General features: G+C 29.8%; 1 protein-coding gene across 1 annotated transcript; it reads left to right on the top strand.

Moving 5' to 3' along the window:
• Nucleotides 1–17893: 17893 nt before the first annotated feature.
• Nucleotides 17894–20491, top strand: LOC138347654 (protein FAR1-RELATED SEQUENCE 5-like). The gene is made up of 4 exons (XM_069295957.1): nt 17894–20046; nt 20127–20193; nt 20301–20372; nt 20447–20491. The coding sequence occupies exons 1-4, from the start codon at nt 17894–17896 to the stop codon at nt 20489–20491; spliced, it is 2337 nt and encodes a 778-aa protein (XP_069152058.1).
• The last annotated feature ends 1993 nt before the right edge of the window (nt 20492–22484 follow it).

Here is a 22484-nt window from a genome sequence, read left to right as displayed (position 1 = left end):
CGTGTCGGAACGAGACACTCTGATCCAAGTTACCGTGTCGAAACGTGATACTCTGATCCAATAATACTGTGTCGAAACGTGACACTCCAATCCAAGAATATCATTAATTTATTAATTATTATCACCATTTTCAATTGATTACAATATTTCATCAAGCCTTCTTTACTCAAGGCATCACTTTGATAGAGAGAGTTCAAGATCATAAATTTCATGGTCTCACGATTTTAGACCAATCACAAACCACACGTCCAAGCTACACAATCACAATATCAAGTACATAGAAAACTTCACAGTATCATTCAATGCATATCAATCGCTATTAAGATTTTACTAATCGAATAGAATAAACCATAACCTACCTCCACCAAAGAGCTGAAGTCAAGCAAGCTACTTTTCCAATACCTTTCATTTCCTCAATGCCTCCGAACATTTCCAATCTATCAAGTATATATTTGTACATTAACGAATATATAAACACTCAAAACTATAATCAATTTCCTAAAGTTCAAGCCGAAGGGTTTCTAAATTCTTTCTATAAGCATAACTTAATGAAGTTTAAATAATACGAAATACCTAGTATTTAATTATCCATCTCAATACATCAACATATAATTTATAACAAGATAAAACATTTTAATATATCAAATTTTGAGCCACTGCTTGCGAAACTAGTGGCAATGAACACCTCCACTATACACCTCACTTTAATACACCAATTCTTTACACCATTAACGTTCTGACCTAACTTTTCTCTCACCATTCATCTAACATTAAATACTATACATATGCACCCTTTAACTTTGTAATATAATATAATAATATTAGTAAATAATTTAAGTTTAGGCCACTAGTTACACTGGCATTACCTCTGAACCACACGTACAAATCCTACTACCATCAAAGAAAGTCACTCACAGATAGTACTTTTCAAACTACACTAATAATTTACAATATAATATTCTTATAACCATACAATGTAGCATGACCACCAAGTTACAATTAGTAACTTGTATTGGATAAGGACGTACATAAGCCAAAACAATCATGTATTTGTTCCGTTAAAACCTGTCCTACACTGCTAATGATCATTCAAATAATTAAATAATTAATCCTACAATCTATGTGTAAAGGAGCTCAACAAAAGTGTTAGTGTGCCTTAGTTGGTTAACTGATTAGTTGTAGTTAGAGGATTAAATCATTGTTTAAGTGAGCTTAATTAAATCAATTAGAGAAATAGTTAGCATTGTCAGTAATGTGTATAAATACAGACACAATGTACTCATTCTTCTCAATAATGAATGAAAGAAATTTTCTTCTTTTATCACATTGTTCATATTACTGATTACAAATCTTCAACATCTTTACATGGTATTAGAGCGTCAACGAGTGCAGATCGAGAGGATTTCTTCCACATGAAGTGAGGAATTCAAGAGATTTTGCACTCATCTCTTTCGTAGTTTTTTTTTTTTGTCATTTGATTTCATGGAGAATTTAGGAAATCTAGCACCGAATACTTCAGAGAATACTTTTACAAATGTTACTGTTACCACACCATCCATTGATTATCATCATCCCCCTGTTTCTATATCCCTCAGATGCTCCTGGTTCTTTGTCAATTGGGATTATGTTAAGTGGATCTGATAACTATACCTTGTGGAGCAGATCTATGAAGATTGCTTTACTAGGCAGAGATAAACTCGATTTCATTGATGGATCAGTGAATCGAGGTCAATTCACTGGAGATTTGGCTCTCTTATGGGATCGTTGTAACGCAATCGTGGTTTCGTGGATCATGTGCAATGTAAGTAAAGATCTCTTGAGTGGTGTTTTGTTTTGTTCGAATAGTTACTTGATTTGGGAGGATTTGAGAGAAAGATTTGATAAAATAAACAGCTCACGAACTTTTCAATTGCCCAAGGAGATCTTCACTCTAGTTTAGGGTACTTCATTTGTTTCTGTCTATTATTCTAAGTTGAAGGATTTATGGGATGAGTATGACTCAATCATGCCACCACCTTCATGTGATTTCCCTAAGTCTAAAGAATTCAGTGAACATTACAATACCAGAGGGTTTTGCAATTTTTGATGGGTCTAAGTGACAGTTATAGCGAAGATAGAAGTCTGATTCTGATGATGCCTCAATTTTCTAATGTTAACCAAGTGTATTCAATGGTGAATCAAGATGAATGTCTAAGGATTGTGACATGAACTAGTATGATGATGCTGGATTATTCCACACCCACATCTATGTACTCTAAGATGGGGATGACATAAATAGGCAGAAAAGAGGACAATTATTTTGTGATTATTGTCACGTGAAGGGATATACTAGGGGAGAATGCAACAAGCTGAAAAAGTGTGATTTTTGTCACAAAACAGGATATGTGAAGGAAAAATATTTTCAGCTCATTGGGTATCCTGTTGATTATAAAGGGAACAGACAAGATGATGTGGTTGTTGCTGGTTCTTTGACAGGTAGTAGTTTGGCTGACCCTAATTTTGCAGGTTCCCAAAGGATACAGCACTCAAGTCAACATATGATGCCTTAGTGTTTCCAAAATGATATACAGTCTAGATATGATCCTCATCACTATATACAACATCAACACAGTTTGATCAATCAGTCACATCTTCCACCACAACAATTTGCATCATCCAGTCATGTGGATGCTTGTGCTGGCAAAAATGGTGTTGCAACTAGAAGTGTGAACATGGAAGGTACAAACCACTTCTTTTCTCGTGAAAGTAATCATGTAAAGTGGATAGTAGACATTGGTGCCACTAACCACATGATAGGTGATCATAGACATTTGATGAGTGGAGGACTGTTAGAAAATGTAGGACAAGTAAATGGAGGGCAAGTACAATTACCCACAGGAGACTCAACAAGAGTTTAACATGTTGGAAATTGCAACCTGGGTGGAGGTGATATTCTTAATACTGTTTTATGTATGCCAACTTTCAAGATAAATCTTATGTCAGTCTCAAAAATGACAAAAGACTTGAATTGTTGTGCTACATTTTATCCAACCTATTGTGTGTTACAGGATCTCTCATCTGGGAGGGTGAGGGCGACTGATAAGGAAAAAGGTGGCCTCTACACTTTGTATTCACAGATAGAAGATAAACAAAATGATGGCGGAAAGTGTAGTGACAAGTGTTTTACATCAAGTCAAGAAGTAGATACTTTTACTTGGCATCAAAGAATGTGTCATGTCCCAATAAATATTCTTAAAAAGATGCCTATGTTTCATGATATTCGTAAGAATAAATCTTTTACTTTGAATAATTGTGAGATATATACACTTGCTAGACAATCTAGATTACCCTTTTCAAAAAGTATGAGCAGGTCTACTTCTATATTTCAATTGTTACATATTGATGTTTGGGGACCATATAAATGGAATACTTTTGATGGAATGAGATTTTTCCTAACCATTGTTGATGATTATTCAAAATGGACATGGGTTTTTTTTATGAGACTCAAATCAGATGTTTTCATGCTACTTAAAAATTTCTTTACTGAAGTAGAAACACAGTTTGGAAAGAAAGTTCAAAGGATAAGGTCAGATAATGGTGGTGAGTTTTTTAGTCATGATTGCAGCAAGTTATTACAAAGTTATGGTATATTGCATGAGAGTTCTTGTCCTTACACACCACAACAAAATGGTGTTGTTGAGAGAAAGCATAGACACATTTTTTAAACTGCAAGAGCCATAAAGTTCCAAGGTAATTTGCCAAATAGTTTTTGGGGATTATGCATAGAATCAGTTGTATATGTATTGACTAGAATACCCTCTACTATATTGAATGGATAACCATTTGAGTTATTGTATAGAAAATCTCCATCTTTAACACACCTAAGGTTCATAGGGTGCTTATGTTTTGCAACTAATCTTTATCAAAAGGACAAGTTCAGTCCAAGGGCAGTGAAAGTTGTGTTAATTGGTTACAGTGCTCATCAAAAGGGACACAAGTTGTATAATCTAGAAAGTAAGACCTTCTTTATTAGTAGAAATGTGGTGTTCATGGAATCTATATTTCCATTCAAGGGTAGTGTGGAAGATCCACAAATTCACAGTATGACTCATCATCATTTCTCTTATGATGACCTGATCACATGTCCTCCTGTTAATATCAATTTTGATGGTCCTGCAATTTTCCCTGCTGAAGAAATTACAGTCTTGTCTTCTAATAATGTAGTAGTACCTGATGCAGAACATATTGAAGTCTTTCCTTCAGTTGTTGCAGTTCTTATAGAAAGTTTTGAAGTGAGAAAATCTACAAGGGGTTCAAAACCTCCTATATGGCACAAGGACTATGTGATCAAGACAGGGTCTAGTTCTTGTACTTATTCTATTGGTGATAATATAGATTATACTGGTATTTCTTCAAGGTATCAAAGTTTCATATCACAATTTTCAGTTGATACTGAATCTCATAATTACACCCATGATGCAGCTAATGATACATGGGTAAATGATATGAAAGCTTAAATCCAGGCACTAGAAGACAATAAGACTTGGAAAATTGCTATGCTTCCCAAAGGAAAGAAGGCAATAGGGTGTAGATGGGTGTACAAAATCAAATACAAGGCAGATGGGACTGTTGAAAGATTTAAGGAACGATTGGTGGCTAAAGGGTACAACCAAAAGAGGGGATTAGATTATCAAGAAACTTTTTCACCTATGGTCAAGATGACCACAGTGAGAGCTGTCATCTCAATCGCAGCAAGTAAAGGATGGAAGTTATATCAGATGGATCTTTACAATGCATTTCTGCATACATGACCATCCCAGAAGGCTTTTCTAAGCTAAGAAGAAACGTTGGTCAAGTGTGCAAACTTTTGAAATCTTTATATGGATTGAAACAAGCATCGAGGCAGTGGAGTAATAAACTCACTACAGCTTTAACTTCAACTGGTTTTCAACAAAGCGCTGGTGATTATTCTTTATTTACAAAGAAAGAAGGTGATAAGATATCTATAATTTTAGTCTGTGTGGATGATCTACAACTGACAGGCAATGATTGGTTTATGCTACAACACACTAAAGATGTGTTGCATACAACTTTCAAGATTAAGGACTTGGGAGACTTGACGTATAATCTGGGCATTGAATTTGCTAGAAGTGAAGCAAGAATCTTGATGCCTCAGAGAAAATATGCATTGGACCTAGTAGCAGATATGGGACTTGCTGGAGCTAAACCTATTACAACTCTCATGGACCAAAGTCAGAAGCTTACATCAACTGAATTTGATCAGTATATCCCATCATCATATGAAGATCCAGGACTACCAGACCATACTAGTTATCAAAAGCTTATTGGAAGACTGCTATATCTCACAGCAAGAAGACTAGACATTGCATTTGTTGTGGAAAGTCTGAGTCAGTTTATGCATTCTCCCAAAATATCTCATATGGAGGCATCCATGAGATTGGTGAGGTATGTAAAATATGCTCCAGGTCTTGGGATATTGATGTCATCTAGTGGTGATAATTTCATGAAGGTATATTGTGATGCTAATTGGGGAGCATGTGTTAATAGCAGAAAGTCTATTACAGGTTATGTATTGCAGTATGGGCATTCACCTATTTCCTGGACTCGTAGTTCAGCAGAAGCTGAGTATAGGTCTATGGCCTCTGCCGTTGCAGAAGTGGTATGGATGACTAGCTTGTTCAAAGAATTAGGTGTGGATATTAAAGTTCCCATTACCTTATTTTCAGACAGTAAATCAGCTCTTCAAATTGTTGTCAATCCTGTTTTTCATGAACAAACTAAATATATAGACATCGATTGTCATTTCACTAGGGAAAAAATCCAAGAAGTCCTTATTATCACTGCTCATCTTCCCTCTGAAGAATAGCATGCTGACTTGTTTACAAAAGGACTTGGTAGATACTTACATTCTTATTTGATATCCAAGCTAGGAATGAAAAATATTTTCATAGCATCTAGATTGAGAGGGAGTGTAAAGGTGCTTAATAAATGTGTTAGTGTGCTTTAGTTGGTTAACTGATTAATTGTAGTTAGAGGATTAAATCATTGTTTAAGTGAGCTTAATTAAATCAGTTAGAGATTTAGTTAGCATTGTCAGTAATGTGTATAAATATAGACACAATGTACTCATTCTTCTCAATAATGAATGAAAGATATTTTCTTCTTCTCTCACATTGTTCATGTATCTTTACACTATGTTCATACATATAAAATATACGAAGGTTGATTTTTTAACTGAAGTTGTAGTCCTTCTTCGAGGTTGTAGTCTGCAAATTTGGTTCCTACCTAAACCCTTATGTCTTTTACAAAATATTTACTCCTTAATTATTATTTAAGCCTAATTTTGGCAGTGGTAGGAATTACCTACTATTAATTCTAATGTTATTTTTCTTAACTATCAACTAAATAAATTATAAAAACTACCCCATTAATTCTATAATTGTAGTCACGAATAGTCCAAAATGCCTCTTTAAAATCTATCGAGAAGTAATTTATGAAATAAAAAAAGCTATAATACTCAAAACGACCAAAAGGATCTTTACACATTATTATCCATGGGTGGCTGCTTTGTTGTGTTTAATAAAGGGATGGTTCAAGTGTAGACCGATTTGAAATGTTAAATATTGTCGTAGATATTCCTAAGAACCTCAGTGGTCCGAATTATTTTAAAGGTGATTGGAAATTAGATGTGAATTATGGTGATCGTTTAGACATGTCTAATATGGTTAGTAGATCAGGTTGGCGGCCAACAATCTTGTGCATAGTTTATTTGTTGGGACTATATATATTTGTGTGTATGTGTATGTTTGTGTGTGTTAAAGTGGTTTGTAACCTTAGAGTAAGGTACGTGTGGTGTTTGGTATACAAGGTAGGGTTGAAAAATCTTCTAATGACATAAAGGGTAGGTTTGAAAAAACCTTACAATTAGAGTCATCAATATAGGCTAGGCCCATTGGGCCGGCTTGGCCTAATCCGAATTTTAATAGGATTGTTTTTAAGTCATTTAAGAAAATGACTTTTTAGCTCAACCTGAATAACCTACTGATTTGTGGGGCTTGAAAAATATCGGTAGGGTCGGTCCATGGACCAATAAAAATTAATCAAAAAATATAATGTAATATTAATATTTAAAATCAAAAAGATTCCAAACTCGACAATAATGTTAATATTTCTATTCAGATATTTATACTTTTACTTGAAAAAAAACTTTATAATTATTACAAAGATAATTTTATTTGTTAATTTGATTAATAAGTAGCAACATTAACATACTGTAGTATTATTTTGTTGATATTTTTGACAATATTTTAAATTATAAATTATAATTTAGTTTAATTATTTTAAAAAATATAATTTTAAAAAAAGTGAGTTGGGTCGGCAAGCCTATAGTCCACGTACATGTGGGTTGGACCGACCGTTTTCTAGCCTACACAAAAAATAGACTAGCCCGACCTGACCCATAAAATGTCAAAGCCTGTATTGGATAGCCCGAATGGGGTGGGCTTGCCTATATTGACAACTCTACTTACAATGAAAATAGGGTTGAATGTTTAATGGTAGAATTGGCAGCAAAATAGGGTAGGAGGGCTAGAAACAAAGTCTATGGGTCATAATTAGTAGACCAAGGTTGGTAAGAGTGTCATGACTCAAACCGTCATGATTAACACCCACACTAATTCTCTAATAGAAGAACAATTGTTGCAACTCAACTAAACAATGCTAATCAAAAGACAAGCATTTAGAGAAAGTTGAGTTCCCATTAAATCAGTAAGTCACCAAACACAAACATAAACAAGCGAAAATTCAACTCCTAGGACCCTAAAGTCATTGTATCAAAACATTGAACTAAACGTTCTAAAATAAAGGGGATGCAACCCCAAAACAACTAAACAAAAAGTAAGAGTTTGAAAGGTCTAAGTCTGAAGGGAATAGACTAAGATTCTAGATAAATTCATGGTAGCTTGAAAGAACTGGCTCATTCTTAAACTCGACAATTCAGTGATCTCCTAGTTGTGGTCTCTCAACAACCGCTTGAAGTTTCCCTGTACTAAAAAAAATGCAATATCAGTGTGCAAACAATGGTGCATATAACAATGCTCGTGTAAATGCAAACAAGTCCAGATCTAACTATATAAGAAACATATATATATATATATATATATATATATATATATATATATATATATATGCATAAAATATTAAAGTCAATTTATTCTAAAATCAATCAATTGTAAAACCTGGCTATTCCGGTCAAATCAAAAAAGATTTTGTTCCTCAAATTGATTAAGCATGTCTTCAGTCGAAGACAACTTGTAGACATCTTTACTTAAACCTCTTATATCTTCAAGAATTTCAGGTGTGGCAGTTGAAATTGCCTGTTCGCCCAAACTCTTAGATCGTTCATTGTTTTGATGATTGGCAAATGGAACGTTTTCCTCCAAACGTCGAAAATTTTCTATATATCCATAGTTATCTCCGAAATTCAACAACACTTGTTGAGCAGCCACCACATCTTTGAAATTATTAGTGGTCCCCGGCTTATTCTTTGATGGAACTACATCAATTAAACTACTTTCTTGTGAACCAATTCGAAGAGGATCGGTCTTAAAAGGCAGAGGAGATTTTTTGTAAAACAATAAATCACCTATCTTTTTATCCCTAACAGCTTCTAAAGGTGCCTCCATAATTAATTTTGTATATTGAACTAGGTCTATTTTGTTGGTCTATATATACTACTAGAATATGTGTTACCACAAAAAAAGGCTAATAAATCTATTTTTATATTAAGTCCAAGCTTCAAGATTGTTGGAAAATAAGAATCTAGTCTTGATTCTACTTACTTGTAGTCTGAAGCATGCTAATCATTATTTTTCCGTTTATATATATTCAATTAGTGACGAATTAAATGTCGTAGTTAATAATTTCATAGTTATATATCATATTTGTTGTTATATATATATATATATATATATATATATATATATATATATATATATAAATGTCGTAGTTAATAATTTCATAGTTATATATCATATTTGTTGTTATATATATATATATATATATATATATATATATATATATTCTTACTTTATAAGTGGGAGTTAATCAGCTTCCCGTCAGCATGTCACCAGATGGTGATAGACTTCCTTTTAAGGGTACTTTTGTCCATTTGAGCTTAATTCTGTGCAGTGCTTGTTTGTACTTTGTGCTAGAGTACTTTTTGTTGAATCACAATTATTAATAAAAATAATTGTTCCTCTTAAATGTCAAGTTTATCCTATATTTTGAAATATGGGCTCAAAAGCTTCATATTTGTATACCTATTAGAATGAATAGTGTTGTTGATCAAAAAATTAATCAACTTTAGTTACCATAAATATTTTGATCTCTTGACAACGTAGCCATTTGCTTATATGATTAATGAGACATTTTCCCATTTCAATTTCATCCATCATTGCATTTTTTTTTCTTTTCTATTATTAAAGAAGTATGAGTTAAAAACATAGGTATCAACATGTCTACTGGGTGTCCTTTTATTTTTTTATGTAAGAATATTTTAGTCTCTTCAAATTAATTAATGAAATTTGTCTCACTATCGTAAAAGAAACTATAAATTTTCTAGGATCCCTCTCTCCTTCTCCTTTTTATTTTCTGCCACCGCAACATATATCTTCAAAGTTTTCATTTTCTTGGAAAAGTAGCTTAGATGTTCACTGGTGCTCTTTGAAAGGTTTTTGTCTGTTGTTAGCATGCAATACAAGAAAAAAAAGTAATTGTCATTGCTAAAAAAATTTACAAAATGTAAGACTCAAAATCATTACATAAACTCTTCTTCTTTTGAAATTTTATTTTCATCAAAGTTTGAAGATTGTGACCGGTAAAATTTGCTTCTTTTTCATTATATTTCGCAAATCTTTTGAGGATTTCTAAGAGATACATTGGAGGCTCTAAATTTTAGAGAAAAGGGTTAAAATTTCTTATGAACGGTGTGAAATAGACAACTTATAGTATTCGTTACATTTTGGGATAAAAAATATCTCCGCTATTATCTAGACTAAAAATACCCTCAAGAGTTAGAACTCCAAATTTTGACTTACATGGCAAGCCATGTAGGACTAATTCTTCCAGCTAACCGTTGCCAACTAGGATTCACTAAAAGAAATTAAACTAGTCCTTTAGCGGCAATAACAATCGCTACAAAAGTCCAAAATATCGTCACATACAGTTTTTTAACATCAACTTCTGATTTTGTGTTCTTTTTCTTCATTATATTTTTAAAAAATAAAATGATATCGATTAAGGAGGAGTTTGAAGACACTGTATATTTTATTCCTATGTCATACATAAATGTATAAAATGAACAATAATGCATTATGTAATAGGAGATTTGATTCGAGAACTAATTTTGAAAATTTTCGTAACAATTTATTTGTTTCTGAAAATTATGTTGCAACCAAAAATTAATTATAATATTCTTTTGGTTGAAAAAATTGATCTTACTAGCGAATATTGTTGCATCCTTAGTCGCCACTAAAAATCACTCATAACCTTTAGTGACAATATTTCAGGATTTTGTGCTTTATTGCCTCTAAAGTCAAGTTCTTTGAAGTGAATCCTAGTTGGCAACGCTTAAGTGGAGGGAATAGTCCTATTTGACTTGCCACATCACTAATATTTAGGTAGTCAACTCTTGAGGATATTTGTGATCTCTTGGAATAACAACGGGTATGTTTATTCCTAAAAACTATTTAAGGGTATAAATAATCTATTTTGCATACTTTAGAGATATTTTAACCTTTTTTCGTTAATATTATCTTTTAAATTTTAATTAAAATTCAATTTTACGGAAATCTTTATTGAATTTGAGTTTTTTGTTACACATCTGATCGACTGAAGGTTCATTGCATATGAAAAGGATACAAGTAGAGCATGTTAAGTGATACATCTCTATTTTGGAGTTAACATCCTAAATAAGTCACTTAACTTAAAAAAATTATTTAACAAAGTCATTAAACTTTATTTTATATCAATTAAATCATTTAACTTAGGAATTTATATCAATAAAATCACTCAACTAAATTTTTCATTATATTTTTACAATTTGAGAAGATGTTCTCCTTGTATATCATTAACTAGTCAACTGAACCGCGCTTCACGTAGTATTAGTGATTTCAAAAATTAAATTGAAATAAATAATTATTTTATTTAAACCCACAATTTTTTTTTTACATATCAACAAATGATACCAAAAATAAAATAAATCATTAAAATAAGGTGAAACGCCATAACAATAATCAAAAGAAAAGATAATTATTTTTTAAAATTAGATTTATTCGTAAAAAAAATAACATTATTTATTTTTTAAAATCTATGCCCGAACACCTACTTAAAAGATAACAATCTTCTAATTCTATTAATAAAATATTCATAATTATCTTATCTTTCATACTTATAAGTATTATTATTTAATTTTGCATGTCTTAAAATATGGGAGAAAAAATTATTTACTTATTTTATTTTCAAAAAATAGAAAAAAATATTTATTCAACTCGATCAAATTTTAACTTCCCATTATAATTGTCTTCTTTATTATAGATTTTAATGTATATGCATGTATTCATCCCCCTTCAATTTTTATAATTCTTAATTAATTTTATTAATGTAGAGTAAGTAACAATATATTGAAAAATGGGAGATGAAAAGACAAAAATTAACTCAAATACATGTTTCACTATCAAACTATGTATATATGAATTATTCTTTTTTTTTTAGTTATTCAATCTTTTAAAATTAGGAAAAATGTCATTAACAAATGATGAAACTTTTTTTGTGCAATTATTTTAATTAAAAATGTATTTAAAATGTTAAAATAATTGATATAAATAAATATCAAATGCTAGACTAAAAATGATGTTATATATATATATATATATATATATATATATATATATATATATATATATATATATATATATATATATATATATATATATATATATATATATATATATGTTTCAAAATAATTGATATAAATAAATAATTATGTAATTTTTGCTTTGCTATTCTTGTTTAGTTATAATAACTTACTTCTTGGAATAAATAATTGACAGAAAATAAACAAAAAGGAAAAAACGTGATTTATGGAAATATAAATAGTATTAATGGAGAGATTAAGGAAATTAAGTAAAAGAAACTAATAGCATATGGTAGTACTTAAATATGGTCTCTTTTTTTTTTTTATAAAAATTTATAGTCTTTTAAAGTTAAATAAAATAAATATTGAGGCATACTTTTTCTTTTGGCAAAAGTGAATAGTTATTTTAATAAAAATATAAGATAAATATCAAAATAATTGATAAAAAATAATAGATATCAATGCTAAATTTCATAAGGGTAACGTTGCATTTTTATTTTAGTTTTATTATTAAATATAAATAACTTATTTTTTAAAATAAATAAATAATTTAAAAAGTTATTTAATAAAATAATATAGTAAATAATATTATTAGTTATGATATTAAGAGAATAAATTAATATAATTGATGAAATGATTCAAATATGATCATATTTTCTTTTGAATCTAAAAATGCATAAAAAAAAAACAGAGAGATAATATCAACATTAATTTTCTTTCCTTTCAAATTACAAAACATATTATCTATTTATTCTTCTCCTAATTTGAAATGAAAATAGATGGATTCTTTCTCCAAATAATTATCTTACCCAATGTTACACTAATCATTCTTCCAATCAATTTTTTTTCTCTACTTATAACATTTCTCCTATCAATATATTTGAAAGGATCATGATTGTTTCTTTTTTTTCTCTTTTGTTGAAAAAATTCGAAAGACTAGAAATTTGATATATCAAATCATTTTTTCCTGTCAATACAACATTTCTCCTACCAATATCTTTGAAATCATCATGATATACTTTTTTTCTCCTCTTTTGTCAAAGAAAAGAAAAGGATCTCATTGTTATTTGTGATATCCTTATATTCTTCTTTATTATCGTAAGCAAAGAAGAAATGAAGAAATCAGTCTTTCAATCAATTTTTTTTCTCAACATAACATTTCTCCTATCAATATCTTTGAATGGATCATGATGTACTTCTTCTTTTCTCTTTTGTTGAAGAAATTCGAAAGCCTAGAAATTTGATATATCAAATCAATTTTTTTCTGCCAATACAATATTTCTTCTATCAATATATTCGAAATCATCATGATATACTTTTTTTCTTTTCTTTTGACAAATAAAAGAGAAGTTCATTGTTGTTTGTAATATCTGTATATTCATCTTTATTATCATAAGAAAAGAAGAAATGAAGAAAAGAGCAAGAGTTCATTATTGTTTGTCAGAAATACTCAAAAAAATTTATTTTATAGTCTAAATAAAATAAACAGTTATGAAAAATGAAAAGTTTTTAGTCTTTTCATGTTCTATTTACTTAAATATATATTAATGGGAGTGAAGTTTTCAAAGAACATAATTAATTGTATAATTCATTTAAGTGCTTTCAGTTTTTTTAAATACAAATAAAAAATAGAAAATAAATTTAAAACTTCAAAATAATGGGGAGATAAAAGATAATGAAAATGCTGGCCATAGAAAGGTGCCACATAGGATTGTTTAGATTCAGCTTTATATATATATATATAGATTTCATTTAACTCACCAGTCATGGACCTGGTGACTATCAAAAAAAATATATGTTGAAAAGGGTCAAAATTGCGCTTAAACTATGTGAAATAGATCAATTATGTCCTTCGCTACATTTTGGGATAAAATATGCCCCAACTGTTATCCTAATAGACCACAGATATCATCAAATGTTAACACCCCACATTTTTATTGACTTGACCAGCCACTTGGGACTAATCCTTCCACCTAACCATTGTCAACTAGGATTTACTACAAAAGAATTAGACCTTTAGCGGCGATAATTTGTCGCCAAAAACCCAGAAATCGTCACTAAAAGTTTTTAACATTAAATTCTAATTTCGTATTTTTTTCTTCATTTTTTTTACAAAGACAAAAATGATATCAATTAAATAGTAATTTTAAGACACTGTATATTTAATTTTTATGTCATTGTAAATGTATAAATATAAAATGATGCATTATATAATAGGAGACGTGAATCAAGAAATAATTTTTACAATTTTTCCTAATAATATTGGATATATTTAATACTAATATTGCAATTTATTTATTTCAGAAAATTAGGTTGCAATCGAAAATTAATTGTCATATTTTTTTGTTGAAAAAATAGGTTCTACTAGCGAATAGTTGTTGGAGCCTTGGTCGCCACTAAAAATCACTCTTAACCTTTAGTGGCAATATTTTGGGATTTTGTGGCGACATTGTCTCCGCTAAATGTCAAGTTCTTTTGTAGTGAATATTAGTTGGCAAAGCTTAGGTGGAGGGATTAGTTTCATGTGGCTTGCCATATCACTTAAAAATTGGGGTGTTAACTCTTGAGGGTATTTCTGGTCTCCTAGGATAACGGCGGTGGTATTTTTAATCCCAAAATGTAATGAAGGGTATAAGTGATCTATTTTGCACAGTTCAGAGACAATTTTGGCTCTTTTCAAAAATATAAGGGTCATTAAAAAATTTATTTGTTAATCAATATATTTTATTTGCCGATTGAATTTAAAATAGAAAAAAAAAGTTTCAGACTTCTTAACTATGTATACATTTTCTTAGAATATCTCGTGTATCAAACCGTACATGTTGTTTAGGTATGTTTAGTATGTTTCATTTGGATTAGCTTATCATTTTTTATTGTTCCTTTGTTGCATTGAAGCAAAGATTTGCATTTGTAGTAGTCAATAGTGGAAGAAAACAAGAAACTATCTCTATTTTTGTACAATTAAAAATGTCAATGGATATACAGTAGTATTATGCTTCATCTATTAATCTCTCAATAAAATGTACTATGTCCATTTCATAGTAATTATCCTACATACTAAAATAGTTGGTCCAATTTAATTGTATAATTTATAATTAAGGGAAATTTTATTATATCTTTCTTTTTTATCCTAAGATGTATTGTTAAGTTGGATGTGATCAATATTCAACTTATATTTTGTAACTTTGTAGTGTTTATCTTGTTAAACAAAAGTAGCACTAAGAAAACTGTTGAAATACACCTCAAAATCTGATCATATCGGGGACTAAGTTTCCCTTTATTTTCGAACTTAATCACCCTTCATGAACGAGATTTTTAAGTAAATTCAATTATCAACATTTACTTCAAGTTCGCCACAAATTTAATGGCAATATCACGATACTTTCATTCAGTGAATAAAATTTAAAAAAATGACTAACATCTTTCTATCTAACTAGACAAGTACCGCCCGTGCAATGCTTTGCACGCTTGAAAATGTTATATTATTTGACGTGGCTATACTCTATTATACATAGTTTTATTCACTTGAGAGGACTTAAATCCAAAATTAGGATTAACAACTTATAAATAATGATAATTTTTTTTGGGAGATCAGTATATATAGATTTGTTAAGATATAACTGGAATTGCATAACTCCATATCTAGCTACTTGGTGATTGTAACAGAAAAAAAGTCACAAGACAATTTCGTAACATGCACCCTCAACTTAGCATAAGACACTATTTTATAACAGACACACTCAGTTGTAGTAAACTTTGCTCCACACTGTTTTGAAGAATCAAAACATTTGCAAATCAATAAATGACAATTTATTGATGAAATTTCTCAGAGTCAAAGGAAAATATGAGGAAGTTCATTGCACTTGATTCAAGTCCACTATCATAGAAAATAGTTGAATTTTCTGCCTAAAATTTTAAACAATAAAGAAATTATTCAAATCAAACATATACATAAAAGATATAAGGTGATAAATCAATAAACATCAAACTATATATGTTATCTTATACCTTAACTTATTGGCTCCTACGATTACATCAAACTTTAGGCATCTTATTATTTGAATAAAACTATATATGTTATCTCATTCCAACAATCAGTATTCTTCCTATGGACCCTTTGTTAGTTCTATTGCTTCTTTTAAGCTAAACTCGCAAGATTGTTAAGGTGTTTGTAGATGTTCTGAGCCATGTATATTTATGATGGCTATTTTAATAAATGGTCCTTGATGCCCGTTCAAATATCACAAAACATAAAAATTATAATACATTATTACATATAGTAGCAGACCTAGAATTCAAACATCATAGGTTCAGTAAAATGATAGTTGATTATTACATAAAGATAAGTTTATATGTTAAAATTATAACAATAGTAGGTCTTAAGCCTTTGATTTTAAAATCTAATGATTCAAATCTACTAAATTTCAAACGTTAAAATTCATAAAACTTAAATTCAAGATAGGTCTCTAATTAGATCTTTGAATTAACAGTGTATCTTAATTGGACACCACCAATGAAAGAAAATATGAAATAGGCTATAAATTAAATAGTTCATTTATGCATTTTGCGAAACAAGTAACAGACATTAGGCAACGCTTTACAAATAGATCACTGCGAGGTGAAAATTCGTTCAAAAGATTACCGCATTCTATTATACCAAAAGCATATATTTCATCATTATACGTGGCACACAATTGTAAAACTATTTAACTTCTTGAAAATTAAGGATGAAAAAGCCTGATAGTCTGGAGGATAAGTTGAAGGTATATCCAAAGTATTTAACTCTTTTATATCAAATTTAGTATGTAAAGTAGTTATTAAATTCTTAAAGATGTGTTGCTGATCTAACCTTATATCCTGTAGGATATGGAGCCTGTTGTTTTTAGTTGAAATGGAACAGAAACTTAAACAGATTATTGCAGTAAGCAAGAATGTTAATTAGCATGAGAGAGAGGGTTACAAAAGATAAACTCGTGAATCTAGTAAAAACATAAACATCAAAAGTAAAAACTTTGATCAAATCATTGATAACATATGGAGAATCGATCTTTTGCTCTTGGCGACTAGTGATAACATAAAGGCTGCTTTGCTCATCTGTCGGTCCTTGAAATAGCTCCTCTAGGTGTAGTCACGTCTGGTGAGGACATAAATGTGAAATGAAGCAAAGTTAAAAGGCATATTCATGTATTATGTCTTTAGTTTTTATATTATTTTTTATTTGATTCTACTACTTCATATATATATATATATATATATAATAAATAATAAGAGGGTTTCCTAGAGGAGCTTAGGGTCAAGTTTATCTAATTACGGGGAACTAAATTTCTTTTAGAGTTTAACTGCTATCCACCGACGGTGGACAAAAAAATTACACGGACATTTTATTTTTGGAATATTTAATTTTTTTAATTAATATATTTTAATATTATTAATATTAAAATAAAAATAATAACATAGTGTTATATGGTAACTTGAATTATAAATTAATTGTACAAATTTAATTAGGATTCTTATTTGTCTTACCAAAAATAAAAAATACATAATTTCTTGTGTTTTCTTAGTTGTATTAACGTTCTTCTTTTTCTACATAAACCATTGAAGCAACCAACTATCCACCATTGAAGCAATTTGAAACAATTATCATGGTAGCGTTTTCCTCGTATATCTTTTTTTACATAACTTATTAAGTCTTTTTCGCAACATGAATAAACGTTTCAAAGAAATATTCTTGTTTTAATGTATGAAGAAATTTATGTTTTGTAGTGATGAAGATATTTAAAGAATACGTTTAAGAACTTTTTAGCAAATTGAAGAAGTTCAATACATTAGCCATGAAAAATATTTAAAATTTTAAAGCTAACTTACCCTATCAGTCTAATATCTAATAATTGTGTATTGCAAGAAACTTTTGAAATCTCTAATTTAGAAGAGCAAAATGCAGAAGGAATTGAAGATTCCTTGGAGGATATAGAAAGCAACATGAATGCAGTTGTATCTTTTGTTCCTCAACTAGGTGAGCAAGAATTAAGAGAGCCTTACATCGGTATGGAATTTCAGTCACTTGATACTGGATTTAAATTTTATCTTGATTATGCTCATCGTAATGGTTTTAGTGTGCGCAAAAATCGAATTAGTAGATCAAGAAAAGATAAATCCATTATTGGTCAAGAGTTTGTTTGTTCAAAAGAAGGATTTCGTTCAAAAAAATGTCTTGAGAGTAATAAGCAACGAGATGAGACTAGAGAGGGGTGCAAAGTGATGATATATATGTCAAAGAAAGAAGAAGAAAAGTGGGTTATAGCTAGGCTTGTCTTGAATCATAATCATGAACTTGCTTCTCCTAATAGTCAGAAATTCTTGCGATCAAAAAGAAAAAAATCAGAGGCTCAAAAAAATCTTATTGATCTCTTAAATAATTCTGGTATTCGTCCAAGTAAAATCGCATCAGTGTTAACTACTCAGGCGGGAGGCATAGAGAATCTCAATATAACTGGACGAGATATTCAGAATTATTTGAGCACTAAAAGGCAAAATTGTCTTGAGAAAGGAGATGCACAATTGATGTTGAAATACTTTCAAAAGCGACAATCTGATAGTCCAGGATTGTTTTATGCAATACAAATGGATGTGGAGGGTCATTTAGCTAATTGTTTTTGGGTAGATGCTAGGTCTAGGATAGCTTACAAGAATTTTGGAGATGTTGTCCTATTTGATCCTACATACTTGACAAATAAATATAAGATGCCTTTTGTTCCATTTACCGGAGTTAATAACCATCACCAATCCATTTTATTTGGATGTTCTCTTCTTTGGGATGAAACGGAAGAAACTTTTCAGTGGTTACTTCATACTTGGCAAGAGGCAATGTTTGGTATTTCCCCTCGTACAATAATCACAGATCAAGATGCTGCAATAACAAATGCAGTTGCAAAGGTGTTCCCGAATAGTGCACACCCTTTTTGTATGTGGCACATTGAGAAGAAGATTCCTGAATATCTAAGTCATGTTTTTCATGCATTTGATGATTTTAAAAATAAGTTTAGTAAGTGTTTACATTGTACAACAACTCCTGAGGAATTTGAAATTGCTTGGATCGATATAATGAAAATGTACAATTTAGAAGAGCATATTTGGTTGCGTAAGATATACACCATTCGCGAGAAATGGATTCCAGCATATGTGCGAACTACTTTTTGTGCTGGAATGTCAACAACTCAAAGAAGTGAAAGTATAAATAAATACTTTAAAGATTATCTTAACTCTAGTACGCCAATGAGTGTATTTGTGACGCAATATGATAAAGTTGTTGACGCTAGGTATGACAAAGTAAGGGAGAAGGATTATAAGACAAAGCATTCAAAGGCTATCTTGAAAACATTATATCCAATGGAGGATGAAGCAGCCAAAATATATACCAGAAAAATATTTCAAAAATTTCAAGAAGAGTTAATTCAATCTCAAAAATTTATTTCAGAAAAAATTGAGGTTCAGGATGGGATACATATTTATAAAGTGCATTTGTTTCAGAGAGAAACACCGACATATATTGTTAGTTTGAATCTTGAATTAAAGAATGCTACTTGTTCTTGTCATAAGTTTGAGTTCATGGGAATTTTGTGTAGACATGTGCTTATGATATTTATAAAGAAACAGATTCACTCGCTTTCACCATGTTATTTATTGGATCGATGGACAAGGTATGCAACTACAGAAAAAGCTAATGACATTTCAAGTGCAGGATCGCTTGCGTATAATCTGAAGTCTTCTACTATATGGTTTAATAACATTATGACACATTCTCTTGGGCTCTCTGAACGAGCTACTCGTTCAGAAAAGCATTATAAATTTACATATCAGAAATTGTTGCAACTAAGTAAAGAACTTGATGAACTTCCATATGAGGATAATGATAATGTTTGTGATGATCAAGTTAACGAGTCAAATAATGATTTGAACTCAAGTGAACAAAGAGAAAAATTTAGTTTGCTTGACCCTCCATGCGTGACTACTAAAGGACGTCCTCGTTCTTTGAGAATGAAAAGTGGTTTAGAAAGTTCTCAGAAGGTTAAAAGAAGCTCTTCGCTGAAATCAAAAAGAGAAACCAAAATTAGAAAAAAAGGCAAAGGAGTAAGGTAATTTTATAGTTTGATCTTTAATTTAATGTGAATTCATTGAATAAATCACATATTTCAATTATTTGCTTAATTTTCAGTTCACACATTAATGTTGAAAAGGAATTCAATAGCAGGGAAACAATCATTAATGCAGATCCTACAATGGTAAGGTTTTATTTTGATAAATTATGTGAATTTTGACTAAGACTTATTCTTATGTATCATTCTCTTTTTAGCTAACAAATTTTTCTTTTATTTAATCATTTTTAAAGGAATTCTCAGCATATTCAGAACCTTTTGAAGGGCAAAGTGGTCGTGCTGATTCATATCCAACCTCATTTATGGTGGGTTTATTTTACTGCGCTTGTATGTATTTTATTTATAGCATATATGCATTTGTAAACAATTACTGTTTCAGGATTTGATGAGAGCAACTTCGTATCCATATCAAAGAGGTTTCTAATCTACAAGGTGACTTGGAGTTTGTGGAATTTAAAACTATAAAGGATGTCTAGAGAGACAATTATTCAAAATTCATTTTGTTCTGTTTTCTTTCTTTGGCAGAATATAAATCCAGGGATATTTTTTGTTCAAGACTTTTTTTTCTTTTAAGTTTACATACAATAACTCAGAGTTTTAGCTTTGGTTTTTTTTGTTGATTGTGTTTTTATTCATAGTGAATTAGTTACTCTTTTATGCCTTCATATATGTTAGCAAGGATACTCCACTCTCTGATACATAGCAGCAGCAATAACAACGTATAGCAACAAAAAATTTTCACCGAAAGAATAAAATTTGTAACCAAGCATGCAATTGTGATTAAATCATGGGCCGTATTTAATAGTGTTTGATTTTGTTTGCTTACTCTTATAAGTTTGAATATGTTGATTTTGTTGCACTTTATGTTTCTGGAATAGTTTCATATTAATATTTTGCTAGCATTGCTTCAATGGCAACAAGTACTGGTTCTTATAAAAAAAAATAATATGTTGGCAATGATTTTCTTTGAAGGATTGAAGTGCTTTCCAATAAGAAAACACAAGAAATTAGGGATAATGCCCATGTACCCCCTCAACCTATGCCCGAAATCTCAGAGACACACTTATACTATACTAAGGTCCTATTACCCCCCTGAACTTATTTTATTAATAATTTTTTACCCCTTTTTAGCTTACGTGGCACTATCTTGTGGGCCCAACGATGGTTGACTTTTTTTTTCGAACTAGTGCCACGTAGGCTAAAAAGGAGTAGAAAATCACATATAAAATAAGTTCAGGGGGTAATAGGACCTTAGTATAGTATAAGTGTGTCTCTGGGATTTCGGGCATAGGTTGAGGGGGTATTTGAGTATTTTCCCCAAGAAATTATGTATTTTTTATTTTTGGTAAGACAAATAAGAATCCTAATTAAATTTGTACAATTAATTTATAATTCAAGTTACCATATAACACTCTTTTATTATTTTTATTTTAATATTAATAATATTAAAATATATTAATTAAAAAAATTAAATATTTCCAAAAATAATATGTCCGTATAATTTTTTGTCCACCGTCGGTGGATAGTAGTTAAACTCTTTCTTTTATTAAATACTAGGACACACTGAGCTGGGCCCACTTTCTTTTATGAACTCATCTTCCATTATATTTTAATATTTTCCTTTTTAATTCCTCTTCCATTATATTTTAATATTTTCCTTTTTAATTCCTCTTTCATTACATTTTAACGTTTTTCTTTTTAAATAATACTAAAAAAAAAAAATTTAAAATAATACAAATTTGGTTAACTCTCAAAATTTTGCGTGATCTGTATAATTAGGACAAAGGTAATATTATATATTGTTTGAAAAATTACACTAAGAATATCATAAATCACAATAATTAACATAAGATATTTGAAAAACATATTAATTTTAATAATATTATAAATCATATTAATTAATATAGTAATTTAAAAACTTAAAATTTAACTTGAAAAATGCTTTAAAAGTATTATAAACCATAATAAATAATTACAGTAATTTAAAATACTTAAAATTTAACTTGAAAATTAATTTAAAAGTATTATAGATCATAATATATAGTAATTTAAATTATTTTAAAGTATAAATTATAATAAATAATACAACAATTTAAATTGCTTAAATTTAAAGATTTAAAAATATTTTTATAAATACATTAAAATTTTGGTTTACTGTCAAAATTTTACATGTGCCACATAAATTGGGATATAGAGAGTCACACGTATTCTTTTTAACTTACATTAAAGTTTGATTGACTTTGTTAAGTTCATACGTGCTAAAATTAAATCATATAAAGTAACATATATGGGCCCGTGCTTAAACGGCGGCTATAAATAGTATAATAAATAAAGAGAAACTTTCACATATAGCTACTAAAATAATTAATTACTCTTCATAACTATAGTTTAACAATTACAATTTGTAACTACATGTT

The sequence above is a fragment of the Solanum lycopersicum genome, chromosome 3 (assembly GCF_036512215.1).
Source record: "Solanum lycopersicum chromosome 3, SLM_r2.1".
Lineage (NCBI taxonomy): Eukaryota > Viridiplantae > Streptophyta > Magnoliopsida > Solanales > Solanaceae > Solanum > Solanum lycopersicum.
This window is presented reverse-complemented; position numbering and strand designations above follow the sequence as displayed.

Coding starts and splice junctions, on each gene's coding strand:
- LOC138347654 (XM_069295957.1), top strand. CDS start 17,894: ATGAATGCAGTTGTATCTTTTGTTCCTCAACTAGGTGAGCAAGAATTA. Junction 20,194..20,300: donor TTAATGCAGATCCTACAATG/GTAAGGTTTTAT, acceptor TCATTTTTAAAG/GAATTCTCAGCATATTCAGA. Junction 20,373..20,446: donor CATATCCAACCTCATTTATG/GTGGGTTTATTT, acceptor TTACTGTTTCAG/GATTTGATGAGAGCAACTTC.